This window comes from Protopterus annectens, chromosome 8.part0 (assembly GCF_019279795.1).
Source record: "Protopterus annectens isolate FY-2018-M chromosome 8.part0, PAN1.0, whole genome shotgun sequence".
Classification (NCBI taxonomy): Eukaryota; Metazoa; Chordata; order Ceratodontiformes; family Protopteridae; genus Protopterus; species Protopterus annectens.
In genome coordinates, this window is record NC_056741.1 from 255,520,152 (window position 1) to 255,542,992 (window position 22,841).

Below are 22,841 nucleotides of genomic sequence, written 5' to 3' on the forward strand. Positions count from 1 at the left end.
AGGTCTAGATATAGCCACCATCCTAGAGGCAGCAACATAGTCCTCAGTCCACAGTTTCACTGAACACTATAAATTGCATTGCATCTCCAGGGCTAGGACAGGATTTGCCAAAGCCATCCTCCAGGGCTTCTTAGAGATTGCAACTTCTTCCTCCACACATATCACAGGTTGAGCTTTGGTACTCTCCCACATGTGAGAATACTGCAACATTAGAATAGAAGGACATAGAATAGTTGTGTAAAATCTTATCATAACCATAGATGTTCTCTTCCATGATGCAGTATTCCTATCTCCCCCTCCTACCCCCTATAGGACCTTTTCCGTTATCTGGATGGCATCTTTTCAGCTGACCTTGGACTGTTGTCCGACACGGCTTTCAGTTCTGTGGTTTGTATGTGCGGTTGTCACATTTATGGCCCACGGTTTATGGTCCGTGCGTGTGACGTCTCATGCACCTTGCAGCAGCCAGGCTTAACTTCTGTATATGAGCCGGACATTCAGGTCACCTGAGGCAGAGGATCCCACATGTGAGAATACTGCAACATGGAAGAGAAGGACATTTACGGTTATGGTAAGATTTTACACAAACTATTCTTTCTATCTTAACAGATTGCTTCCGCTTTCCGTGAGCCAGGTTCCATTATCCCTTCGTCTTTGCCTGTCCCTTCCCAATGGGTTAAGATTTGCTTGAGATTCTTGCGTTTTGTCCATCATTCACAGGGATATTTCATGGTGTGTAAATCTCTTCCTCCTTTTCTGGGCATCTCTCAACCTCCTCAGAAACCGCTTTTTCTTTCCAGAAATGCTTCAAGGCCTTTTGGGCTCAGGGCATTATTCAACTTGTGTCCCTTGCCAGAAAAGGAAAGGGTTTTATTTCAGATGTTACTGGCTTCATTCTAGATCTTTGTCAGCTCAGCACTTTTCTAAAGGTCCCTACATTTCGGGTGTTGTCCCTTCAAACCCTGTTCCCTCTTCTTGTTCAGGCTTTCTTAGGCATCCTTGAGGACCAGGGATACTGTCTTCACAACCCCATTCATCCTCTTTTTAGGAAGTTTGTATGTTTCTCTGTTTCTTCCTTGCATTTTCAGTTCTCAACTTTGTTCTTTGGCCTTTCTAGTGCCCCAAGGGTATTCACCAAATGCCTCGCTCCTGACATTGTGTTTTGCAGGATGGGAGGAGTTAAAATCTTTTTGTGGATGACCTTCTCATTCAGGCTTCGTTCCTCTAGCCTGGAATTCTTTTCCCTTTCTCCTTCTGGGTGCACATGTTCTTCCTTGTTCCTATGAATATTTGTTCCTTATGGGGATTTTCATTTCTGAGGTGTATACTTCCCAATGTCACCTTTGTGCCCTGTGTGCAGACCATACATGTGACGTACGGCATCTATATATTCCTAAAACTTTGATATACTGGCCAGATGTTGGGCTACCCTTGCCAGGGAATCCCTTATGTAAAGAATACCGCAACGGTGAAGAGAAGGACATGTACTGTTATGGTAAGATTTTTACACAACTTTACGTGAACATTCCAGGGTTAGCTGGGGTTCCAGGTTTTATTATTACTTCAAAGGAGACCATTTTGTGTCTGACCTTACCAGAGAAGGCATTGCACTAGAGGGTGTTCAGCACTGCGTCATATTAGTGAGGACCAGAAATATAATTTCTATCCATTGTAACCCAGTTACTGTATGTTTGGAAGTAATATTTAAATGGGGAGTTCTTGTAGGTGAATTCACATCTTCCATACCAAACTTCAGATGTCTACCTTTGCTTGTTGTATGTTTTCTCTTCTTGTTCCCCCTGATACATCCTTACTGTTGCAAATCAGATTCTAGTCCCTATTCATAAATAATAATCCTTGCTGAAAATATTTTTTTTTCTCCCACAGTTATGTTAAGTGTTGCAGTAGACTCCCTCTTATCCGGTATCACTGGGACCTGACCTTAGGCTGGTTAACCACAAAAAGCATGTAAAATAGCATTTATAGGTTGTAAATCAACCAGAATAACAGGATGTCTGTTAGTATGCATTTTTCTAAAGAATATGAAGTCTAAAACTCAAATGTCTGTCATTATTTAGCTTAAAGGAGGCAGAAGTGCTATTCTTCTCTATTGTCTTTTGCTAGGGCTGTAGCAGAAATTTGATGGCTGGTTAAAGAGGAGACCAGATAAGCGGGAGTCTACTGTAGTTGGAATATGGATACATGTTAGTAAAATCCTCCTGTTTTGCTAGTAGCCCTTTGTTACTACAAATCCATCACTGCTGTTCTTTATTCCTTTTCTGTCAGTCCTAGGGCTTCTCTTTCAGTCAGTGTTATTGCTCCCCTTTTCAGTTGTCCCTGATAATCTTCTGAATGCCCCCTAAACCTTTTTTAGTCAAGTGGTCAAGTTCACATACTTAATTTCTATCCATCTGCATCTCCTGTAGTGCTGCTATTTGCGCCCTACACTTCTTAATATAGTTCTGTACACGTTTTTGATTGTACTCTTAAGACAATTTGCATTCATTAGAAAATAGAAAATACAAAAACTGAGTCACAAGACCATTTACACCTTGCCAGTGCCAACCCTTGTGCTTTACCCCCTTTTCTAAAAGGGCAAATCAGGTTATTCCCAGAGTTAATTTTTGGATACCCATTCAGTCATCCATGTTTAGTTTTAAAATAGCTTCAGAGTTACTTTAACTTGCAGGGGAAGTTTGTTCTTTGAGGTCTGGTAGGTGTTTTCTAATAAATTTGTCTCTTCAGTGCCTTTTATTTATGTGTTGGTGGATATTTAAGTCACTGATTCTAGTATTACTTTCTGAAAACCAAAGGTTCTGATTCCTGATATGGAGATCGTAGAAGTAGATGCCAAAATGGAGGGGTACCAGTATTGCTGAATAAATGTTTCTGTCTTACAGCTATCATGCACACAATTTCTGACAGGCTGCACTTGTAGATAGATGATTTTTCTGATATCTCTTTGAACCCACATTACTTTTCCTAGGTTTTACTTCAATACAAACACTTACGAATCCAAAAAATAAATACATTTTCAAGGTCCCATCCCCTTTTAACTCACAACAAACACACAAAGCTATATACACTTTATAAAAAAAATGAAATCTACCCTTCCAAAAATTGATGGCTGCACCCCGTTATTGTTTATTGTAAAGTTAAGGTTAACCATACTTGTGTGCATGTTACAACATGTGTTCTCACTTAATCATACTGCTGTCTGTTCTTATGATGTCCTTCTGTTCTCATGTTGCAGTATTCCAAACTCTTGGGTTAACATCTGCTTCCTATCCAAACATCCGGCCAGTGTACAAAAGCTTGTAGTCATTGCTAGGTGCCATAAAAGTGACATCTGCATGTATCTTTCCTCAGAACTTCTCTGCTGCCAGTCAAACATCAGCGCTTCGTGCCATCTTCGGTACCCTGTTGAGGCTGTTTCTGATTCCTTTTTGTCACTGCATGTTTGTTTAGGTTACATGTCATCCAGGAAGGGAAGGTGCACATGCGGTCATCAGATTCCCCCATAAGGATGCCCACGAACTCTGCCTTTTCTGTCTAGGGTCTACCCACAACTATCTTACTTGTGTAATCTGTCAGGCCTTCATCCCTAAGACACTCCGCAGTCGTCTGCATGCATTGAAAATTTACTTAAAGAATCAGCATCTTAAACACTTAGCATTAGACATGGAAGGGTCGTCTGGTCAGTTCATAGAACCACCTAAAAAGAAGGCCTGAACTTGCCCCTCCTCCACCTAACGTCCCTCCTATGGCTGACGTTTGCATGGAGGAACTTTGGAGTCTGCCATTACAGGTGTAGCAGGTACCCCTCAGGAGGCCGCAGAACCTAGGGAAGAAGGTACATCCAGGGAGGGCTTGCAGACATCACCTGCCGACGATGAGGGGGAACCTCAGCTTCTTGCAGCTGCCCAGATAGGCCCTTCCAGTGCTTCCACAGCTTCCCAGCAAACAGAATCTAGGCCTCTGTCCGAGACTAGGCCTTCCCTAGGGGCCTACACCCTTCACTTAAAAAGAAACACAAAACAAAACATCTCTTACCCTCCTGCTGAAAGACCACCTGATTGTCAGGCTTTTTCACAGAGCCTGTTTAATACCTTTATGGCCTTAAGGCCTGCCATGCCAGTTTCCCCACAGACTGGTCCTGCTGTCATCAATCCCAGGCCTCAGGCTGAGGCAATTATCAAACCTGAAGCTGAAGACTTCTCAGACTCCTCTTTGGAGGATTCTGTCTCTCCCAGATGCCACCTCCTCTTGGGTATGCTTCCCCAGAGGATGAATCTGCTGAGGCTGACTCCCCAAGAAAGGACCTCAACTTTTGGGGAGACAGTTTTCAAGTGGGACTCTTCTGAAATGTCAGACGTTCAAAAAAGATACTATGAACTTCTGCAGATGGAAAGCCTTGCTCCTTCTGCAATTCCTCCAGTGTTACCGGCTTTCTTGAATGGTTTTTAATGTTGCCTCTGTTAATCCTGATTCACAAACACCTGCCCTAGAAGGCCTGACAGGTTTTAAAGTCCCTGAAAGGGTGAAGTTTTTGATAAAATGCCCTGTTGCTGACCCTAGCACTGTCTGTGTCAGTAGACAAGCAGTGTTTTTTGCTAAAGGCTGTGGACGTCATTCTTGAGTCTTTCATTGTATAGTGGTACACACGCAAAGTAGGTGGTGTGGGTATAACCGCCACATTAACAGGGGGTTTGGGGAGCACATTTTTTTATTTTTTTTTGGGGGGGGTGGCAGCTGTTAGGTGACAGGATTGCTAGATGTCACTTTTTTGTTTGAAATGCAATGTTAACCATCTCGCGATCAGAGTTGCATAACTTAGTTTTGCCCTGTTCCATGGGTCACACTTTTGATTTTAAATACTGCTCTTGTAAACTCTGATAATTGGTAGAATAATAGATTTTGCATTATTATGCATTTTCTGAGGGATATGAAGCCTGAAATTCAAGTGCTTGCCATTATTTATTATTATTTAGTGACTTCAGTCTTCATGTTGGTATCCTGTAATTCCATCAGAGTGGCCGGGGGTTGCATGATTATGTATGCAAATTTTATGTTTAATCAGTGCCATGATTTTTGGCCAGTTGTACCTACTTTTCATCGGCCTTTGTCCAAATTGTTGATATTTCTATGTTGAGAGGTATGCTAACGGATCTACAGGAAAGTCTCAATACTCCTGTGGAAGGTGGGAAACTAGGAGGGAAGAAAGTGATAAAGATCCGGAACGTTTTGTTTAACAGAATTTTAAAATGAGGAGAAGCATCAACATCATGTGAGAAAGCTGTGGGGGCTGTAATTCCTAAAGATGATAAAGACCTATCAGGTCCAGCTTCATAGAAACCCATTTTGATTCTAAACCATGGGTATAAAGTGTTTACTTCTATAATGGCAAAGGTGATACCAAAATTGATAGATATGGATCAGTGTGGATTTGTGGAGGGGAGGCAAACATTTGACAACATTCACAGAAAAGTGATGATCCAGAGGGAAGCAGAGTGTAAGAAAATACCAATGTTGTTGGTGGGTCTTGATACAGAGAAAGCATTCAATCGAGTAAGCTGGAATTTTATGAGTAGGGCAATGGAAGTATTTGGATTCCCTGGTAAAATAAGGTTGATTAGGAAGAAGTAAGAGGGTTTGAAAGCAAAAATTGAAGTGGTGGAGTTCCTCTCTGGTAAGTTCACTTTGAAAGTAGGAACCAGGCAGGGGTGTCCTTTACATTGTATTTAAATCCATTGGCAAATAAATAATAGACTCAGAAATTCAAGGATGTAACTGGCATGATGATCAAGAAAAAATGGTTTTAATTGCAGATGATATCATTTTGTACCTGATAAAATCAGAAAAGGACATCTTAATGTTGTGGAACATTCTGAGACAGTTTCAAGTCTTTTTGGGATAGAAAACTGAGGACAAAGCAAAAACAATCGCTGTAAACTATGTACCCACACACAAATTGGTTCAGTAATATTCATATTTATGGGGGCATGATAAAATTAAGTACTTTGAGAAGAATGGGTTAAAAAATTATGGCAGATAAGGATATGTGAGAAGAGACTAAACAAAAAGTAATATTAAGACTGAGAAATTGAAAGGTCTTTTATAGGTATGGATAGCAAGATACAAACAGTCAAAATGTTTTTAGTCCCTTTAAATTTATGCACTGGTCAGGCATATTTTTTATCAAATATTAATATTGTATTGGATCTGATGAAGTACCTTTGTGTATGAAAGCGCTCATCCTGTTTTAACAGTCTTTTATTTTTGTGTTTTTATTAAGTGTTTGTACTACTCTGCCTAGCCAGCTTTTTCTTCCATTTTAATACTTTGACTTTTGCTGGTTGCTGAATTTTTTTGCTTTTTCATATTTTTTATCAATCAGAGAAGTTGTGGATAGCAATTAATAAAGAGTTGAAGGATTTGTTTGAGGGAGGGTAAGAGTTAAGTAGAATAAGTTGATCTTTCCAATAGAACAAGGTGGTTTGAGATTACCTGGTTTAAAGGGGAATTTCAGAGCTACTTATCTAAGACCTCCTATACATTGCACAAGCAGAAAGCTACAAGTCAAAGTGGAAAAAAATGATGAAGCAGCATGGGGGAGCTTAAGAGTTAAGGGTGAACTGGGATTTTGGATACAGATTCTTAAGGAAAGTAATAACATTACAAAATATTATATTCATAAAGTAGCAGAAATTATTGTAAGAACTGAGCCGTCATGGGATTGGAAGAGGGAGATTTCTTCCAGTAGGGATGACTGCAATTAGGGGTACAGAGAATAGGCAAGAGAGGGATGGAATTTACTGGAGAAAAGTGGCAGAGGAAAAAAGGTATTAGAAGCAGATAATTAGAGAGGAAAAAATAATAGAATGGAAAGTGGCCAAGAATTCATTTGGATGCAGGCTGGAGATTGCCTTCCTTATATAGGATTGATATCGGAATGTAGGCAAAGAGAAATGAATAAGGGAATTCAGTGTGAAAGACCAGCACTGGTAGAGCTTTTAGTAGAGTCTAGAACAGAAGTTGCTATTAAAGAAATGATCAGTAGGGCATATAAAATGTTGCATGATAGTTATTGGAAGAAGTGGATAACAATTCACTAAGAAACAATGGGGGGATGCATGTAGGGCCCACAAATATGGACTGAAGTGTAGAGGATTTAGGATCTTTACTTGAAAGTGTTTGCATTGGTATTTTTATACCCCAACCAGACTCCATAGAATTTTTCCTCTAGTAGACTGCAAATATTGGAGGTGTGTTGTGGGAGAAAGAAATAAGTGGGAACATACGTGTTGGGAGTGTAATGAGTTGGCAAACTAAAAAATTCCCTGCAGACTACCCTGTTAGAAATACTGGGTGAGCAAATTGTTGTAACTAAGGATATGAGTTTTTTGAGCTGTAATACAGAATTGGAATTGCCTAGACATTGAGTTTAATTGTGGTGGCTGCAAAAAAATTGCTATAAAATAGAATTTAAAATCTAAACCAGACTAGAAGTAGGGAATATAGTAACAGAGATAAAAGAACTGGAAGTGGGATCTTAAGCAAAAGCTAGAAGGAAATTGCATAGAAAAAAACGGAGTTGTGGGAACAGTAAAGGCAGAATAATGTTTTGGAGGAGGAATGAGGTTTAAGGAAAGACAGGAGTTGAATGAACTATGTAATGTTTGACTGACAGTGACTGTGCAGAAGGTTATAAGTGATGTATCATGTTTCCATATGAAAATATTTCTGTATGGTTTGTTTTCATTTATATAAATGTATGATTGTCTGTGTCATAAGTGATATTTCAGTAAAGATGTTTCTTGTTTAACAAAAAAATGCATTATTTTAACATTCAAGTAAGACAACCATTTCCACAATCACATGTTTATTATTCATCATGGCAGCATTTTTGTCAAATTTAGATGTTACACTGTCTTATCGTGATGCAGTACTTGCTAAATAGGTCTTCTACAGCTTCCAGTAGCTTAGAGCTTTACCTTGTCTAAGTGTAGACTTGTTTGGTAGGCAGTAACACCTACCTCAGGTACACACACCCTCCTCCTTCACAAGAAAATACCTGCTACTGGCTGAACTGCCCACTGCCCACCTTCTGGCTGGATTCATCATCCCAACACTTACCAAACTTGAGCCATTGATGGAGTAGTTAAGAACAAAATTCCTACAATAGAAGGGCTGGTTAGTAACTGTGTTCTTGTTAGGTGTTTTGTTGTCATATCACATCTTGAACTTAAGTTACCGGTTGTAATTTACTTGTTATGTAGCACAACATGTGTTTTTTAATTAACATTTTTTTCGTTATAACTTCTTTGTTGACATTTTCTGATGTTTGTCTCTCCCCCCCAACTCCTTATTTTTTTCCTATAACAGAACAAATTCGGATTCTGCTCTTCATACAAGTGTAATGAATCCCAACCCTCAGGATGCTTTTGCTGGTCCTGCACAGACCATCCCACTGCAGAGCAGGAAAAGTGGTGAGTATTGTGCGTGTCTAATCAAAAGTGTTGCACATAGTCAAAAGATTTGTGCTTAACCAGCCATTTTGGGTCTTTAAGACTGTAATTAGATTTCAGATATACTGACAATTTTGAGTGGAAATACTGAATGCTATTGTATTAAAATCCTTTTAACTTAGTATAGAACAGTTTATTTATATGCTTCATGTTTGTCTGTGTCTTTCTTATCTGTATCGTGTTCAGTTTTGTACATTTCTATGTATCCTGTCTGCCTTTTATTTTAGTTTTGTTTTAATTTACCCTGGCCTGGATCTAAATAAAGGTCCATTGAGAACACTGCCATATCCCATTCGATAAATTCAGTTAAATTAATAATTAACTGAATGAATAACATATAGCAGGGTAGGTTTCTGTTAAAAGACTCTATATCAGATAACTAATGTTTGGGTTGAAATCCTGCACAAGTTTTTTTGATGCAGACAGAGACAGATTACCCGTTCATCAGATGAAATAGAGATTGTAGGTTTTCCTCCTCTTGCTGCTAGTGAGGCTTAGAATCTGTGAATCCCTAATACTTTAGCATTGTCTGCTTATAACAAACTGAGGAATATTAACAATTTGCATACTTTGCTTCCGAACTAGTTTTTGTGAATGCATGTGATTCAGATAATTTTTCCATTGGGAAAACTGCATTACCTAAGTCAGAAGGTCTATGAGCATGTGCATGCTGTTTAATGAAAATTATGAGAATAATGACTTAGAGCTGTGTGTGTAATCCAGGATGCAAGTTTCTGTTCATCAGTTTATCAAATTAGTAAAAAAAACACTCAGAAACTGAAGGAATGTATTCGCAAACACCTTTATGAAATACGTAAAAAGAATATGAATGCCCTGGCTAAGCATGTGATGACATTGGTTTCTTTTTAGAGTTTTACAACCAGTGTATAACAATGTTAGAGGGGGCGATATTGAACAAAAAAAACTTCGTTGGATTCTGAGGTTTCAAGCACATAAACATCCAGGGTTAAATAATAGTGTTTGTATTAAGCCTGTATTAAAGGGACACAGGCTAAAGAAAGTCAAACTTTGTATTTTTTACATTTTAATTTTAATTGATTTTTATTGCTGCAGGCTGCTGATTGGTTGCTGTAGTATATTTAAACCGATGGTTTTTGTTTTTAGAAGATCTGATGAAGCGTACTTGATATGTGAAAGCGCTCGTCTTATTTCATGGTTTTTGTTTCGATTAAAAGTTTATCTCCGTGGCTGTCCTACTGGTGTTTTATTACCAGTTTATCAAATTAATGATGAAAGGCATTGATGTTGACATTGTGATTCTTAATTGTGATTTGGAGTGGCAGTGTTGATAAATGACCAGATTTTAATGATAAATTTTAGCAGTAATCCGCAACTGGATGTGACAGATGTTTGATTTACCCAAGAGTGGCTTGTTCTCGTCGCAAGGGAAAAGCCCACGTGGCTAAACAACATCAAACATGGGTAAATCCAGAATTCCTCACACCCAGTTTTGGGTTATTGCTGTTATACATTGACATCATTTAAGAAAAAAAGTTTCTTAACTTTTATAAATAATACCATTGTACAAAGGAACTGTAGTGTTCTTGTGAATTCTCTTGTGCAGGAGATGTCTAAGCCATGTACTGCTCATAGAATGAACATGCGTATGCCAGTGCTTGGAGTATGTAATAGTTGAACCCCCAAGTTTCAAGCACTGAATTGTGTCGCCTAGTTCCTCCATGCCTCAGTTGCATTGAGTAGCATCACTGCCAGCCAACTTCTTTTCTCAACAGATTAAAAAGAAAAAAGAAACTCAAGTATTGTATCAGGCACTTCATTTCTGTACTTGAACTGTATTGAAATATCAAGATAATCTTCTGCTGGGAAATGTGTAAAGAAGTCAGCAGGCAAAATCATTTTTGCAAAGGTGATCCCTTCTTGCAGAATGTGAGGCACTGAATTATGTTAAATATAGAAAACTGCATTCCATCTTTTATGTTTAGCCAGGAAGAAAAAAGTCTGCAATATGTGCAGCTCTTGTTGCTTAGCATTGGTGCTGTTCCTTGTGAGATTTAAAGAACTACCTGTGTGTGTGTGCGTGTAGTTGTTGAGACACAATTAAAGTCTGTTGATACCTAACTCAGAGCTTCCTTGTCAGACTTTCACAAGGACAAAAGATGTCCACTGCTGCTTGTAGTTTTTTTTTTCCAACACCTAGAGCTGGCCAGACCCTCTTCCTGTTCTCAGTGCTAGATTTACAATGGGTAATCTTTTTGCCATGTTCAGTCAGCCTGCATGTTTTTGAGTATTTATAAAGTAACATTGTATAATTAGTGTTAAACCTTTCTGTAGGAATGGGAATGGTAATCATTTGATAGTCCAGGACTTGTTAAAGAAAGTCCCTAAATTGCGAGACTGAATGACAAAAAATGCCAGCTTACATGTACTGGGTCTGAAATTGCTGTTTCTCAAAATCATTTCTTCTCTCTGAGGTATGCTGATCTCAGAATTATGTCATATTTCAGGAGGTTGGAGTGCAGGTGCGCTTCATCCCAACAAAAAAAAAACTTTAAAAAAGAACAGCGATGTTCAGCCTTCACTGTTCTTCTCTATTTTCAGAATTACAATAGGGAGTTTATTGGAATGTCTGTAAATGAAGAGATTTTATGATGAATTAAGTAGTGGTAATTTTAATCATATATTTATGTATATATGTATATTGAATGCTTGTCTGTCTAGAGAAATCCATGAAATAGGGTGAACTCATGATGTTTGGCATAGTAAATTTAGTCGTATGATATGCAAGGCCGTCTTTGTTTAATGTGGTGCAATGTTACGGCTGAGGGCATGCTTTGCTTGTAGTGTTGACAGTGAGATTTTTGCAGTTTAGCAAGCTTAGCATACTGATTAAGTGCTGAAAATGGAAGTAGGGAAAGTGGTCTTGCTAAGTTAGCGTGTAGCCTTAGCCTGTGTCTGCTAGCTACATAAGGCAAGGTGCATTAAGTGTTGGTTTATTATACTAACCATACAAGTTCCTGAAAAACAGAGAGATCTGTGTATGCCACTTCCCCCTGATCTTGTGATGGTGACTAACAGCAGTTGAATAATGTTCTGAACCAACTGTGGGAGTGTCTTGGTGTCATTTCATCATTGTTTAGGTAATTCTTAATGGGGTATGGTTAGGGTTTGGTTTTCAGATAACACTAGTGGGTCTTTGATCCTTTTTAATACAGTGAAATCAACTTTATTGGTCATAAGACAGTTTATGTGCTATATCTTTCTAATTACTTAGCCATTATGTTTGTTTTTCGGCTTTTCCTGGTAAGGGGTCACCACAGCAGAACTCTGGTCCGCTAATGATTGGCAGTAGATTTTTACGAAATGCCGAGGTGCCAGCTCGACACCCAACCTTTAACGAAGGCACGCCCATTTACGCACACATGTCTTTCGAAACGCTACCCAACCGCGGGGAGGACATGCAAACTCCACACAGAAGGCACTCACAAGCCAAGCCGAGAATCGAACAGGAGAATCTCTTGCTGTGAGGTAACAACGCTACCGCCATACCACCGCGGCAGTCAATTACTTAGCCATTATATGCTGGCAGAATGAGACAGTATCTTGCAGTTAACAAGATAAGGGCTGATTTATTTAAATAAAGCTCAGCCTACCGTGTAGGTAATTACAAATGAGGTTCCTAGCTGTAAGCTACACATTTCATAAAAGAACATCCAAAGATTCTTGTCATGTGCTCACTCTGTTGTCAGGCAGATGTATCATTTTTTCCCACTTTTTGCCATGCATCATTAAGTAGGCATAGTGTTCCTTTCATGAATCTGAGATACTCTTGCACTGCTATCTTTCACAATTATTGATGTTGTAGAAGAAAGAGTAGGTAGGGAGGTAAATGTTAGAAGCCACTTTAATAAGTCGCATAATGTTGAGTGTGAATGGCCAAAGAAAAACAGACTTAAACTAAGTCCTAGATAGCCATTTCTTGAATAATGGTGTCTAATAGTTGATATATTTAAGTTGGGGGGGGGGACTTGTCCCTCCCCGAAAAAAAAAAAATATATGTAGGTAGATAGATGCGTATGTTTTTTTTTGGTACTTGCGTATTGTCGCAACCAGATTGTTAAAAGAAAGAGCAGCAGTCTTAACAAAGTCTATTTAAAAATACAGTTTATTATTTTCGTTACATGGTTTATATTATTTCAATAATCAGTTGACTGCCTTAATGTCAACTTATGGTATTTTGAAATACGTATGGCAAGCTTTGTCCGGAGATATAATAATGTGTCTAGCACGATTACTTTAGAACTGGGTATAGTTTCCTGTAGTAGCGTTGTTAAGGCTCTATACTGAGTATTACTTCAAAGGATTACAACTTTTGCAATTTACTTATTTATATTGTTTGGTAGTTCAAGGGATGAAAATGAAAGTGTACAAGGTGCCAGAAAGTGATTTTATGCGTATAACAGATACCCACAAAATGGAATACAACATTAATCTGTTTGCTCTGGGGAGGGGGTGTTAAACATTAGCGGTACAGCATCCACTTTCCTGTGGCTTGCTTTCTGCAAGAGGAGCTCTCGTGTTGCTGTCATCCTGTCACCGGCTCTTCAGCAGTTTTAGTCAACCACCAGGAAACTTTGAAAAGCACCACACAATTCAGTGACACACACAGACTTCAGAAGCCAGTTTGGCAACATTTTTTGGCACGAGAAATGATCGGAAAACAGCTGCTCTTTCTCTTAATCTGGTTGCGATAATACATAAGTGTAAGTATTTTTTTTTTTAAAGGAGAAGAGCAGTGTCCAATATTTGCTTTTCTCCTGCAGTTTCAGTTTTTTTTTTTTCTGACCTGGTGGCACTCGCTGACATTTCACTAAGGAGACATTTTGGTATAGTGCATTCATTTATATATTCAGGGATGTGTGGCATTTAGAAATAACCTGTTTTAGCATGTCTTCTAATTTGCAGCATACAAAAAATATATATAAAAATGTATTTAAGAGAGACTGATGAACATTATGTGATAATCATTTGTTCACCACTATCTAACAAGCTTCAAGAATTAGTTTCTCCTTTGCCTTCTAGAATGTAATTTCTCCTCCTCTGAGACGGTGATTAAAATCCAAATGGGCAGTGTCATAGCTAGGATGTTGCAGAGTGGGTGGTTACCCTGGCCACAGGCTGTTATACAGCTCAAAGTGCCAGCAGGCGACAATACAGTAACAGCAGTCATTTAATTAGCAGCTGATAATGTATCTGATTAAATAAATTTGTTTGTAATGTGAGGATGTGTTAGTAACTCTAACAAGAAGCTAGTATAAGTAGAAGCAGCTGTTATGAGTGCCTTGAGAGCAGGTGCAAGTGACTGCAGGGACCATGCATGTTGTAATGGGCAAGGTCAAGCTTTCTTGAATTGTTAGTTATAGGATATATTCCTTGCTTCCGCAAGTTAGTCTGCTGTGGTAACCTTAATATTTCACTACGTCATTGCCTCAGTAGGGGTTAGAGGTGGTATAGCAACACAGAGCAGGTGACCACACCTAAAAATTCTGCCTAAAATGACACTTGCCCCAGGGAAGACTGAAATGTTACAAACAAAAATGTCCATACTACATGCTGATTGTGGAATCTCTGTTGTTGAACTTCACAGTTTGTTCCAGAGACGCCTGAGGTTTCAGCTGCAACTTTCCATACTGAATAATCATTTGATGTTATGAGAATACCTGTAGACTCTGTGTCAGGAGTTCAGTTTCTACAGGAAATTCTCCATCGGTATCATATCTGGCCCTATAATCATTAGACATTGTTATCATCACACTGTAACTTTTGAATCTGATATTGTTAATCCTCGTTCATTCCTTACGTATGGGTATCGGCTCCGAGCTCGGAATCGCGCCAGCCATTTTCCAAGCTCGCGTCAGCTTCAAACTCTCAAGCTAAACTCTTACCCACAATTCCCTTCTCCCTGTTACCTCAGATTTCGTTTGCCGTGTTGCCATCCAGTCGTCCAACCTACTTTTCTTGAGCTAAATGCAGTCAGTTGTTGTTTAATTGCTTTACAAATTACTTTTCTGTCTGAAAAGGTGATATTTTGTCTCTTGCCCTGTCACATCTAGCGTTCATAATTTCATCAGGTTTTTTCTGTCCTTTACTTACCCTTTTTACCGCGAGGTAATTTATCCTTACCATCATTGGTAATCCCTTTCCTTTTCTTTTTCATACCTTCGGGTACTCTCTTGTACCATTGTTGGTACTTTTCTGTTTGTTAATATGGCAGATAAAAAGAGTAGTCCGGGGTTTAAGCGGTGTTCTGATTGTGGACACAAACCGCCTACTTCTGATACGCACTCTTTGTGTTTATTGTTTGGGAGCTTCCCATTTATCTGTTGAACCACCTTGTACTATATGTGAAAACTTTTCTAATGAACTTTGTTAGAAAGGAAAAATAAGCTGATACTGAAGGGACTTCTAAAATCTCCCTTTTCAGAGGCTATTTCTGGGTCATAGGTCTCAACCCCTCCTAAAGCCCATAAGAAAATGGATGTTTCTGCTAGGGCTAAATCCTTGCCTTCGTCCCCGGCTGGGAATTCTCAACAACCAAAATCTAAAAAGGCTAAAATTTTGGCTCCGGAACTCTCTCAATCAGCCCCAGTGCTTTCGGTGCCCAGACCTTCAGCACCGAGGCCTTCGGCTCCGTTAGTGATTTCGGCTCCATCCTCTCCTGCAGCCTTCTACATATTGGCACCGAGGGGCTCCTCGGTTCAGACCTTTACCACTGTATCGGCACCGACCGTTCAGTCTGCGCAGACCTTGACTGCGTCAGCTCCGAGATCTTCCTTGGAACCGAGGCCTTTATTACTGACTCCAGTTTCGGCACGACAACAACTTCGGCACCGATCCCTGTGTTGGTGCAGGCAATGACATCGGCACCGATGACTTCTTCGGTGCAGACTACAGTAGTTCAGTCTTTCTCGGCACCGTTGTCCTTGGTGCGATCAGATGAGATGGGCACCGAGTCTGCTTTTTTTGTGGACAGGCCTGTTTCTCCCTCAGTCTCTGTGAGGTCCACTAGATGTCTTGCCTGAACATGATGTGTTGCATCTTGTGGACCAGACATTCTTGGCCAGAGGTATTCCACCCCCCAGGAACTATCCTTCCTTGGGAGGTGATCACCCATCTCCAAAGACACCTTCTTATTCTCCTCCTTCATTGCCTTTGAAGTCCATGGATATAGTACAGTCTTCCCCTTCTGTGGTTCCCTTTATGGATCTCACTAAGGAACCGCAGTTGCCTTCATGGCAGGAAAGTTTTGCTACGACCCAGGATGTCAGTTGTGATATGCATAGCTTGCTGCTCCACAGCCATCCAGGGACTCTGAGTCGGCAGGCTGAGCCATTTAGGGGAGAAGTGCCCCCTGTCCTTGACATACACTCCTCTCTGGGTAGACCAGCCTTCCAATTGATGGAGAAGGCTTTCGCTGCTGCTGGCGATACTGGACTGTCTATACCTCTGCCTTCCTTTGGTACACTGGTTTCACAAGTCGCACCTAGCAGACACTGGGTGCAAGGGCTTCAGGACATATTCCCTCAGGAATCCCCTTTTCCGTGGTCTTCCCCAGCTTCTCCCGCTGAGGAGGTCCACCAGAAAAGTTCATGTAAGAGGAAGCACATGGACTTCACAGAGGAGTCTCTCACTGAAGAGACAGATTTCGATGAGGGAGAAGGATCCCCTCGGGCACCCTCTGAGGTATCCTTTGGCGATATCCTTGAAATCCTGAAACAAAGAGGTGACTGGCAGCCCTCTAATCCGACCCCTGAGAAATCTGTGTTCCTGCAGGCTTTTCGCGCCTGGCCCCCTACCTCCTGGGTTACTCCACCTGCAGATTAACTTGTTAAGTTCATCGTGCAGCATGCTTTGAAGGCCCCTGATACTGTTGAAGCTATTTCCTGGAGGCCTGCTAAGATCTTGTCCCCTCCTGCTTCAGATCCCCATTGGTCTAAAGGTCGTCCTGTAGATGCTTTGATGGTGGCGGCTTCAACCAAAAAGGATCTGGCAGAAGAAGAAAGCCAGACTGTCCATCCGCCTAACAGAGAGTCCTGGGCCCTGGACAGAATAGGGAAGCGCACTTTTGCTTCAGCGACCTTTGCTATCAGGTCCCTGAGTTATATGGCACATTTTACTAGGCTTCAAAGGGATCTGGTTTCTGAGCTCTCTGAAACCTTGGCTGGTGCAGTGTCTGATGAGGTCCGTGACAAAGTGGCCTCTCAGCTGGCCACCATTGAGTCTATATCTAACTCCTTTATGCGATTGATATCTCACGCATCAGAAGGAGCAGCTAGAGCGGCGGGTTCAGCTGCAGTCTTGAGACGACACACCTGGATGCACTTGTGCAACTTCGCGGAACCTTTTAAGTCTTCCTTTCTTAATGCCCCCATTGAGCCCTCCTCTTTGTTTGGGCCCAAAGTTAAAAGAACACTGGCCAGATGTGAACAAGACTGTAAGACACTTTCTGCCGTAGGTGTCCATTATTCTTCCCCTCAACGTGCTTTCTCCCGAAACCAAAAGTGTGGGAAGATATGGTTAAAGAAATCTCAGGGTCCTTCCCGTGACACACAGGCCGAGTTCTCCCCCAGAGGCAGAGGGGGAAACTCACAGGGAAGACGCTCCTTTCGGGGCAGAGGGGGACCGCGTAACCAGAGTTCCAGGGATTCTTTCCCTGGTCAAGCCTACCAGCGTTCCTGAAGAGCGGCCCAACTCCTTTCCTCTGGAGGTGGTTTGGAGACTTTTCTCCTTGTACCCTTCTGCCTGGCTAACCATCACCACCAATTCTTGGGTACAAAGGATCATAACCAGAGGTTATCATATCCCCTGCGATCTTTGTCCTGTCCCTTCAAAAAATCTTCCCGATGTTCCACCCAGTCAAAGGGAAGAAGCAGCACTAGAGATAGAAAAGCTGCTAAGAAAAAGAGTCATCCAAATAGTCCCTCCAGACCAGATAGGATCTGGATTCTACTCAAGACTATTTTTGGGGGACTGGAGACCAATTTTGGACCTCAGTGTATTGAACAAGTTTGTGAGAGTACAAAAATTCCAGATGGTCACTATACAGTCTATCCTCCCGCTTTTGGAAAAAGACGATTGGATGTGCATGATAGATCTTAAAGATGCGTACTACCACATAAAAGTGGACAGGCCATCAAGAAGATTTCTGCGCTTCCGTGCGGGAGCCAGTCACTACCAGTTCAGAGTACTGCCCTTCGGACTCTCCACAGCCCCCAGAGTGTTCACAAAGTGCATGGCAGTTGTCACAGCTCACTTGCGACTTCAAGGATTCCATGTGTTTCCGTACCTAGACAGCTGGCTCATTTCCGCCCCACCAGACATCTCCTGGAAAAAGCCCTGGCATACACACTCCTCTCTGCTCAAAGGCTAGGCATAACCATAAACTGGCAGAAATCCAATCTCACCCCATCTCAGTCGACAGAATTCATAGGGGTTATCTTGGACACAAAAAAACTGCAGAGCTGCTGTTCCAGAGCACAGAATTTTAAGGATAAAGCAACAACGAATTCCAATCCTTTCAAAGGAGAAATCCATGGCTCACTCGGTTCTAGAGCTGTTGGGTTCCATGGCAGCCTCCATCACCATTGTTCCCCTGGCCAGGTTTCACATGAGGATTCTACAATGGCTACTGCTCACCCATGGTATCCTTTTCAGCATCCTCTTTCAGCCATGATTCGAGTAACCCACAGGTGCAAACAGGATTTAAATTGGTGGATGATGCACAATCTCTCTCAATGGTCTCGCCCCTTTTCCCCCCAGCAACCCAAGGCCTTATTGACCATGGATGCCTCCCTGATGGGGTGGGGGGACTATGTCAGGGACAGACAGTCCAAGGCACTTGGTCCCTACCTGAGGCCCATCTGCATATAAATGTTCTAGAGCTGAGGGTGGTGCTTCTGGCGTTGCAAGCATTCCATCCCCTGCTGCCGTCTCGGACAATTGCAATTCAATCAGACAATATGGCGGTGGTCTGGTACATCAACAAGCAAAGTGGAACCAAATCTTACCCCCTTTGTCGAGAGGCCATGAGGATATGGCAATGGGTACCAACTGTTTTCTTCTAGCAATGCACATTCCCGGGAGTTCCAAAGTGATAGCAGACAGACTCAGCAGGTGCATTCTGCAACCTCACGAGTGGTCCCTGAATCCCTTGATAGCGCTGGAGATCTTCCACAGCTGGGGCCATCCTTGCTGCGACCTCTTTGCATCCCAGGCCAACTCCAAATGCAGCAACTACTTCGCCCTGATTCCCCCTCTGGGACAATCACCCAGGGATGCTCTAGTCCACGATTGGCCCTCAGGTCTTCTCTACACTTTTCCGCCCTTTCCTCTCATTCCCCAGTTTCTGAAGAAAGCCTGGTGGTTGAAGAGCAAAGTAATCCTCATAGCACCATATTGGCCACGACAGATTTGGTTCCCATTCCTTTGGCCTCACCTACTAGATCGACCATGGATCCACTATCCAATCCCAGAGTTGATCTCACACCCACAGAACCTGATTCATCCCAACCTGAACAGCCTGAAGCTAACGGCTTGGCTACTCCAATTCCCTTGATTGCCAGGCAGAATGCTCTTTCTTTACCAGTACGTAATATTCTCATTGATTCTCATAAGTCCTCCACTAGTATTACTTCTGAGCAAGTGGAAAAGATTTACCTGTTGGCTGAAAGATCAAGCACCTGTGTCGATAATACTATACTATCTGCCCGACCTGTTTCAATCGGGTCTATCGGCCTCTAACATTAGAGTTCATTTGGCTGCAATTTCTAATTTTCATGACGGTGTCCAAGATTCCTCTCTTATGTCCCATAAATTGTGCAAGACCTTCATAAAAGATGTGAATCATCTGAAGCCACCTTTTAGAGAACCTATTCAACCATGGGATTTATCATTAGTTCTACAGGCTCTGACAGTGGCACCTTTTGAACCAGCCTCTTCTTATGACCGCAAGTATTTGTCATGGAAAACCTTGTTTTTGGTCGCTATTACTTCTGCCAGACGTATTTCTGAACTTCAAGCTTTATGTATCAAGAGCCCATACTTGATTTTTCATAGAGATAGTGTCTCTGAGAACTAATCCATCATTTCTGCCTAAAGTGATCTCTGAAATGTCCGTTAATTAAGCCATCGAATTGCTAGTTTTCTTTTCCAACCATTCAAACAGAGGAGAGTATTGCCTACGTACCCTTGATATACACAGGCAAATCTGTTTTTACCTAAACAGGACTAAACCCTTTTGTAATTCTGACCAGTTATTTTTGGCCTTTCCTGGACCTAGATTAGGATCGGCTGTTGCTAAGGTCACATTAGTTAGATGGTTGATGGACTGTGTGACCTATATTTACACACAACGTAACATCTCGTTGCCTACTACCATGAAAGCTCATTCAACAAGGTCGGTGGCAACTTCTGCTGCCTTCCATGCCAGAGCTTCTTTACATGGCATCAACTTGGGCTACGCCTCATACCTTCATCAATCATTACAAATTGGATTTGGCCTCCAGGGGAAAAGCATCTTTCGGTTCTATGGTGCTCAGGAATGTCCTTCCATGAGAGCTTCCCAGGAATAGAGGTAGCTAGGGACTCTGTCCCATATGTAAGGAATGAACGAGGATTAACAATATCAGATAAAGATGTTATGTCTTACCATAATGTTCCATCTGTATTGTTGATCCTCGGTCAGTCATTACGACCCTCCCTCCTTCCCCCTCCTGTGGTTTCTAGTGGATCTCACCATCCGGTTCTCTTAGGTTATTTGACCAGAGGTAGCTTCTACCTTCTTTAACTTGCAAACTCAATCTGAGGTAACAGGGAGAGGGGAATTGTGGGTAAGAGTTTAGCTCAAGAGTTTGAAGCTGACGCGAGTTTGGAAATTGGCCGGCTCGGACCTGATACCCATACGTAATGACTGAACGAGGATCAACAATACAGATGAAACGTTATGGTAAGACATAACTTCTTTTTTTTTACAAAGTATTTTGCTATATTATTTTGTTATCCTCTGGCATCTGGCATCCATAGTGTAAATATGGTATAAATAGTTGTACATGGTATAAATAGTTGGTTTATATGGATATACCCTCCTTACCGCTTTTCTTTCTTCTTAAGACAGTCATATACTCCTTCCAATCCACTTTCCATTTGTATCTCTAGACTTTGACTGTAGTAGGTTATTGGGGGTCTTTACTGCTTATATTATTCTCTAATATGTAAGTTTCCCTGTAAGATAACTGCTGTTTTATAAATACATAGTTTTTGTACTAACTGTTATGTATATACTTATACTTTACTGCTTCCTGTAATGACTTACAGTTTTTCCTTTGTATGTTTGAAAACTTTGTAAAATTCAATAAAAATATATTTGAAAAAAAAAAAGGGAGTTCAGTTTCTAATATTAAGCCCGCTATTATTCTGCTTTATGTTGGTAGAATGCCTGATCAGCAGTTAACTTTGGATCTGAAGTAGGAATGTTCATTTGTCTGCAACCTGTGGGTTACGGATCCGATATCGGATCCGAGCCGACAACTTGTTTCAAGCTAATGGATCCGAGCTCCTAGCCGCTCCCTTCACCCATAATCCCCTGCCAACCCCTCCATGACCTCAGATCTAGTTTGCCGCGCTTGTGATGGCAGGATCCTTTTTCTTGAGCTCCAGATAAGTGACAAAAAAACTTAACTTTTTCTTCAGAAAAATAATTTTTTGTTTAAATTAACTGTTAAGTGTGTCTGAGTTAGGTTCCCTATTTTTTTTGTTTACTTAGTTCCCTATTTTTTTTTTTGTTTACTTAATACCCTCCCTTCGCTGGTCGCTAGTGTGTGAGTGTTTGTGGTGTGCTTTTGGGGCCTGTGTGTGTGTGTAGTGGGAATGGCTGAGGCCCCAAAAGCCATATTTTCGAAATGTACCGAGTGTGGCCATAAGCTCTCCCCGGCTGATGGCCACACTCGGTGAGTTCGGTGCCTTGGGGTTGAACACCACCTCGGGCTGTACTATCTGTGCAGTGTTCAACCCCAGGGCACTGAAAGAGCGGAGGTCGAAGCTGGTCCTGGCGAGACTTCTACCCCCGGATTCGGCTTCGGCCTCCGCTTCCTCTGCCACTCCTGTGGCTCCATCACAGCCTGTGATGGTTGCCATTCCTGCCCCCCTGCCTCCGACTGGGACTCAAACTCCCGCCAAAGTGTCGGAGGACAGGGAGGCCAGGAGGGAGAAACGGAGGGAGAAGCACCAAAAGCGGCGGGCCGAGACCTCTGTTTCGGCCCCGCCAGCTAAGCGGGCTTCTCCCTCCATTGCTTCTAGGTCTCCTCCTCCTCGGCTCCAATCCCCTTCTTTCTCCCCAGGGCCCGAGGAGGAGGAAACCCGATCTCCGTCGAGGTCATCGAGGCGGCACTCCAGGCCTGCCTCGGTGGCCTCTTCCAGATCCACATTTAGTTTATCTGATGCAGACTTGGACCGGATGATGCGAAGGTTCATCCAGGCCCAGCTGCAGATGGAGTGTTTGCCTCCCCTCAGGGGGGGAGCTCGACACCTTTTTTCCACCCAATTGCTCCTTCTCCGACCCGCTACCCAGGTTCAGAGCGCTCGGAGCCGAGCAGCCTTGGAGCCGGGGGTGGGTCGGCACCGACAGTACTGTATACTTCGGATCCGACCCTACCCTCGAGTCGGTCAGATCTGACCTCTCGGAGCCGTGGTCCGAGCTTCGGATCCGGGGGATTCAGTGTGCCTTCGGCTCCGTCCAGGTCGGAGCACACTGGTCCCTCGGATCCGACGGTCTCGGCGCCGGCTCCGATCCCTTCATCGGATCCGAGTGAGAGCCGACTTTCGGATCCATTGGAGAGTGGCTCTCCCTCGGCATTTGATGTTGTGGAGAGGGCTCTGTTGAGAGCATCCGGACCCCCGGCCCTTGCATCGACTCCTCCCTGCACTCCCTCTCTGCTGGGCCAGGCTTCCATCACCCGGCCAAAGGGACAGCCTGCTTTGATGTCACAGATTGTTCCATTGGAACAAGATGTCGCTGGCAAGGGCTCCTCGGACAGTCCCCCCGAGGAAGCTCCCCGCAAGCATAAGTGCAAGGAGGCACGTGGACTCCCCTGAGTCCTTAACCAAGACACGGACTTGGAGGAAGGGAAGGCTCCCAAGATCACCCTGAGGATGTCTCCTTTGGAGACATCATGGAGATGCTAAGAATCAGAGGTGGGTGGTCTGCCCCCAAGTCTTCATCTGACGAGTCCGTGTTTCTGGAGGCATTCGAGGCAGGCCCGTCTGCCTCCTGGGTGTCCC

The 22,841-nt window shown here is 42.4% G+C and overlaps 1 protein-coding gene across 1 annotated transcript in view; it reads left to right on the forward strand.

Annotated features, from left to right (window-relative positions):
* CRTC2 (CREB regulated transcription coactivator 2) overlaps window positions 1–22,841 on the forward strand; it is a 2,800,764-nt gene that overhangs the window by 1,326,685 nt on the left and 1,451,238 nt on the right. The window contains exon 6 of the mRNA XM_044079735.1: window positions 8,386–8,489. Within this exon, the coding sequence (XP_043935670.1) occupies window positions 8,386–8,489 (104 nt within the window). The remainder of the gene's footprint in view (window positions 1–8,385; window positions 8,490–22,841) is intronic.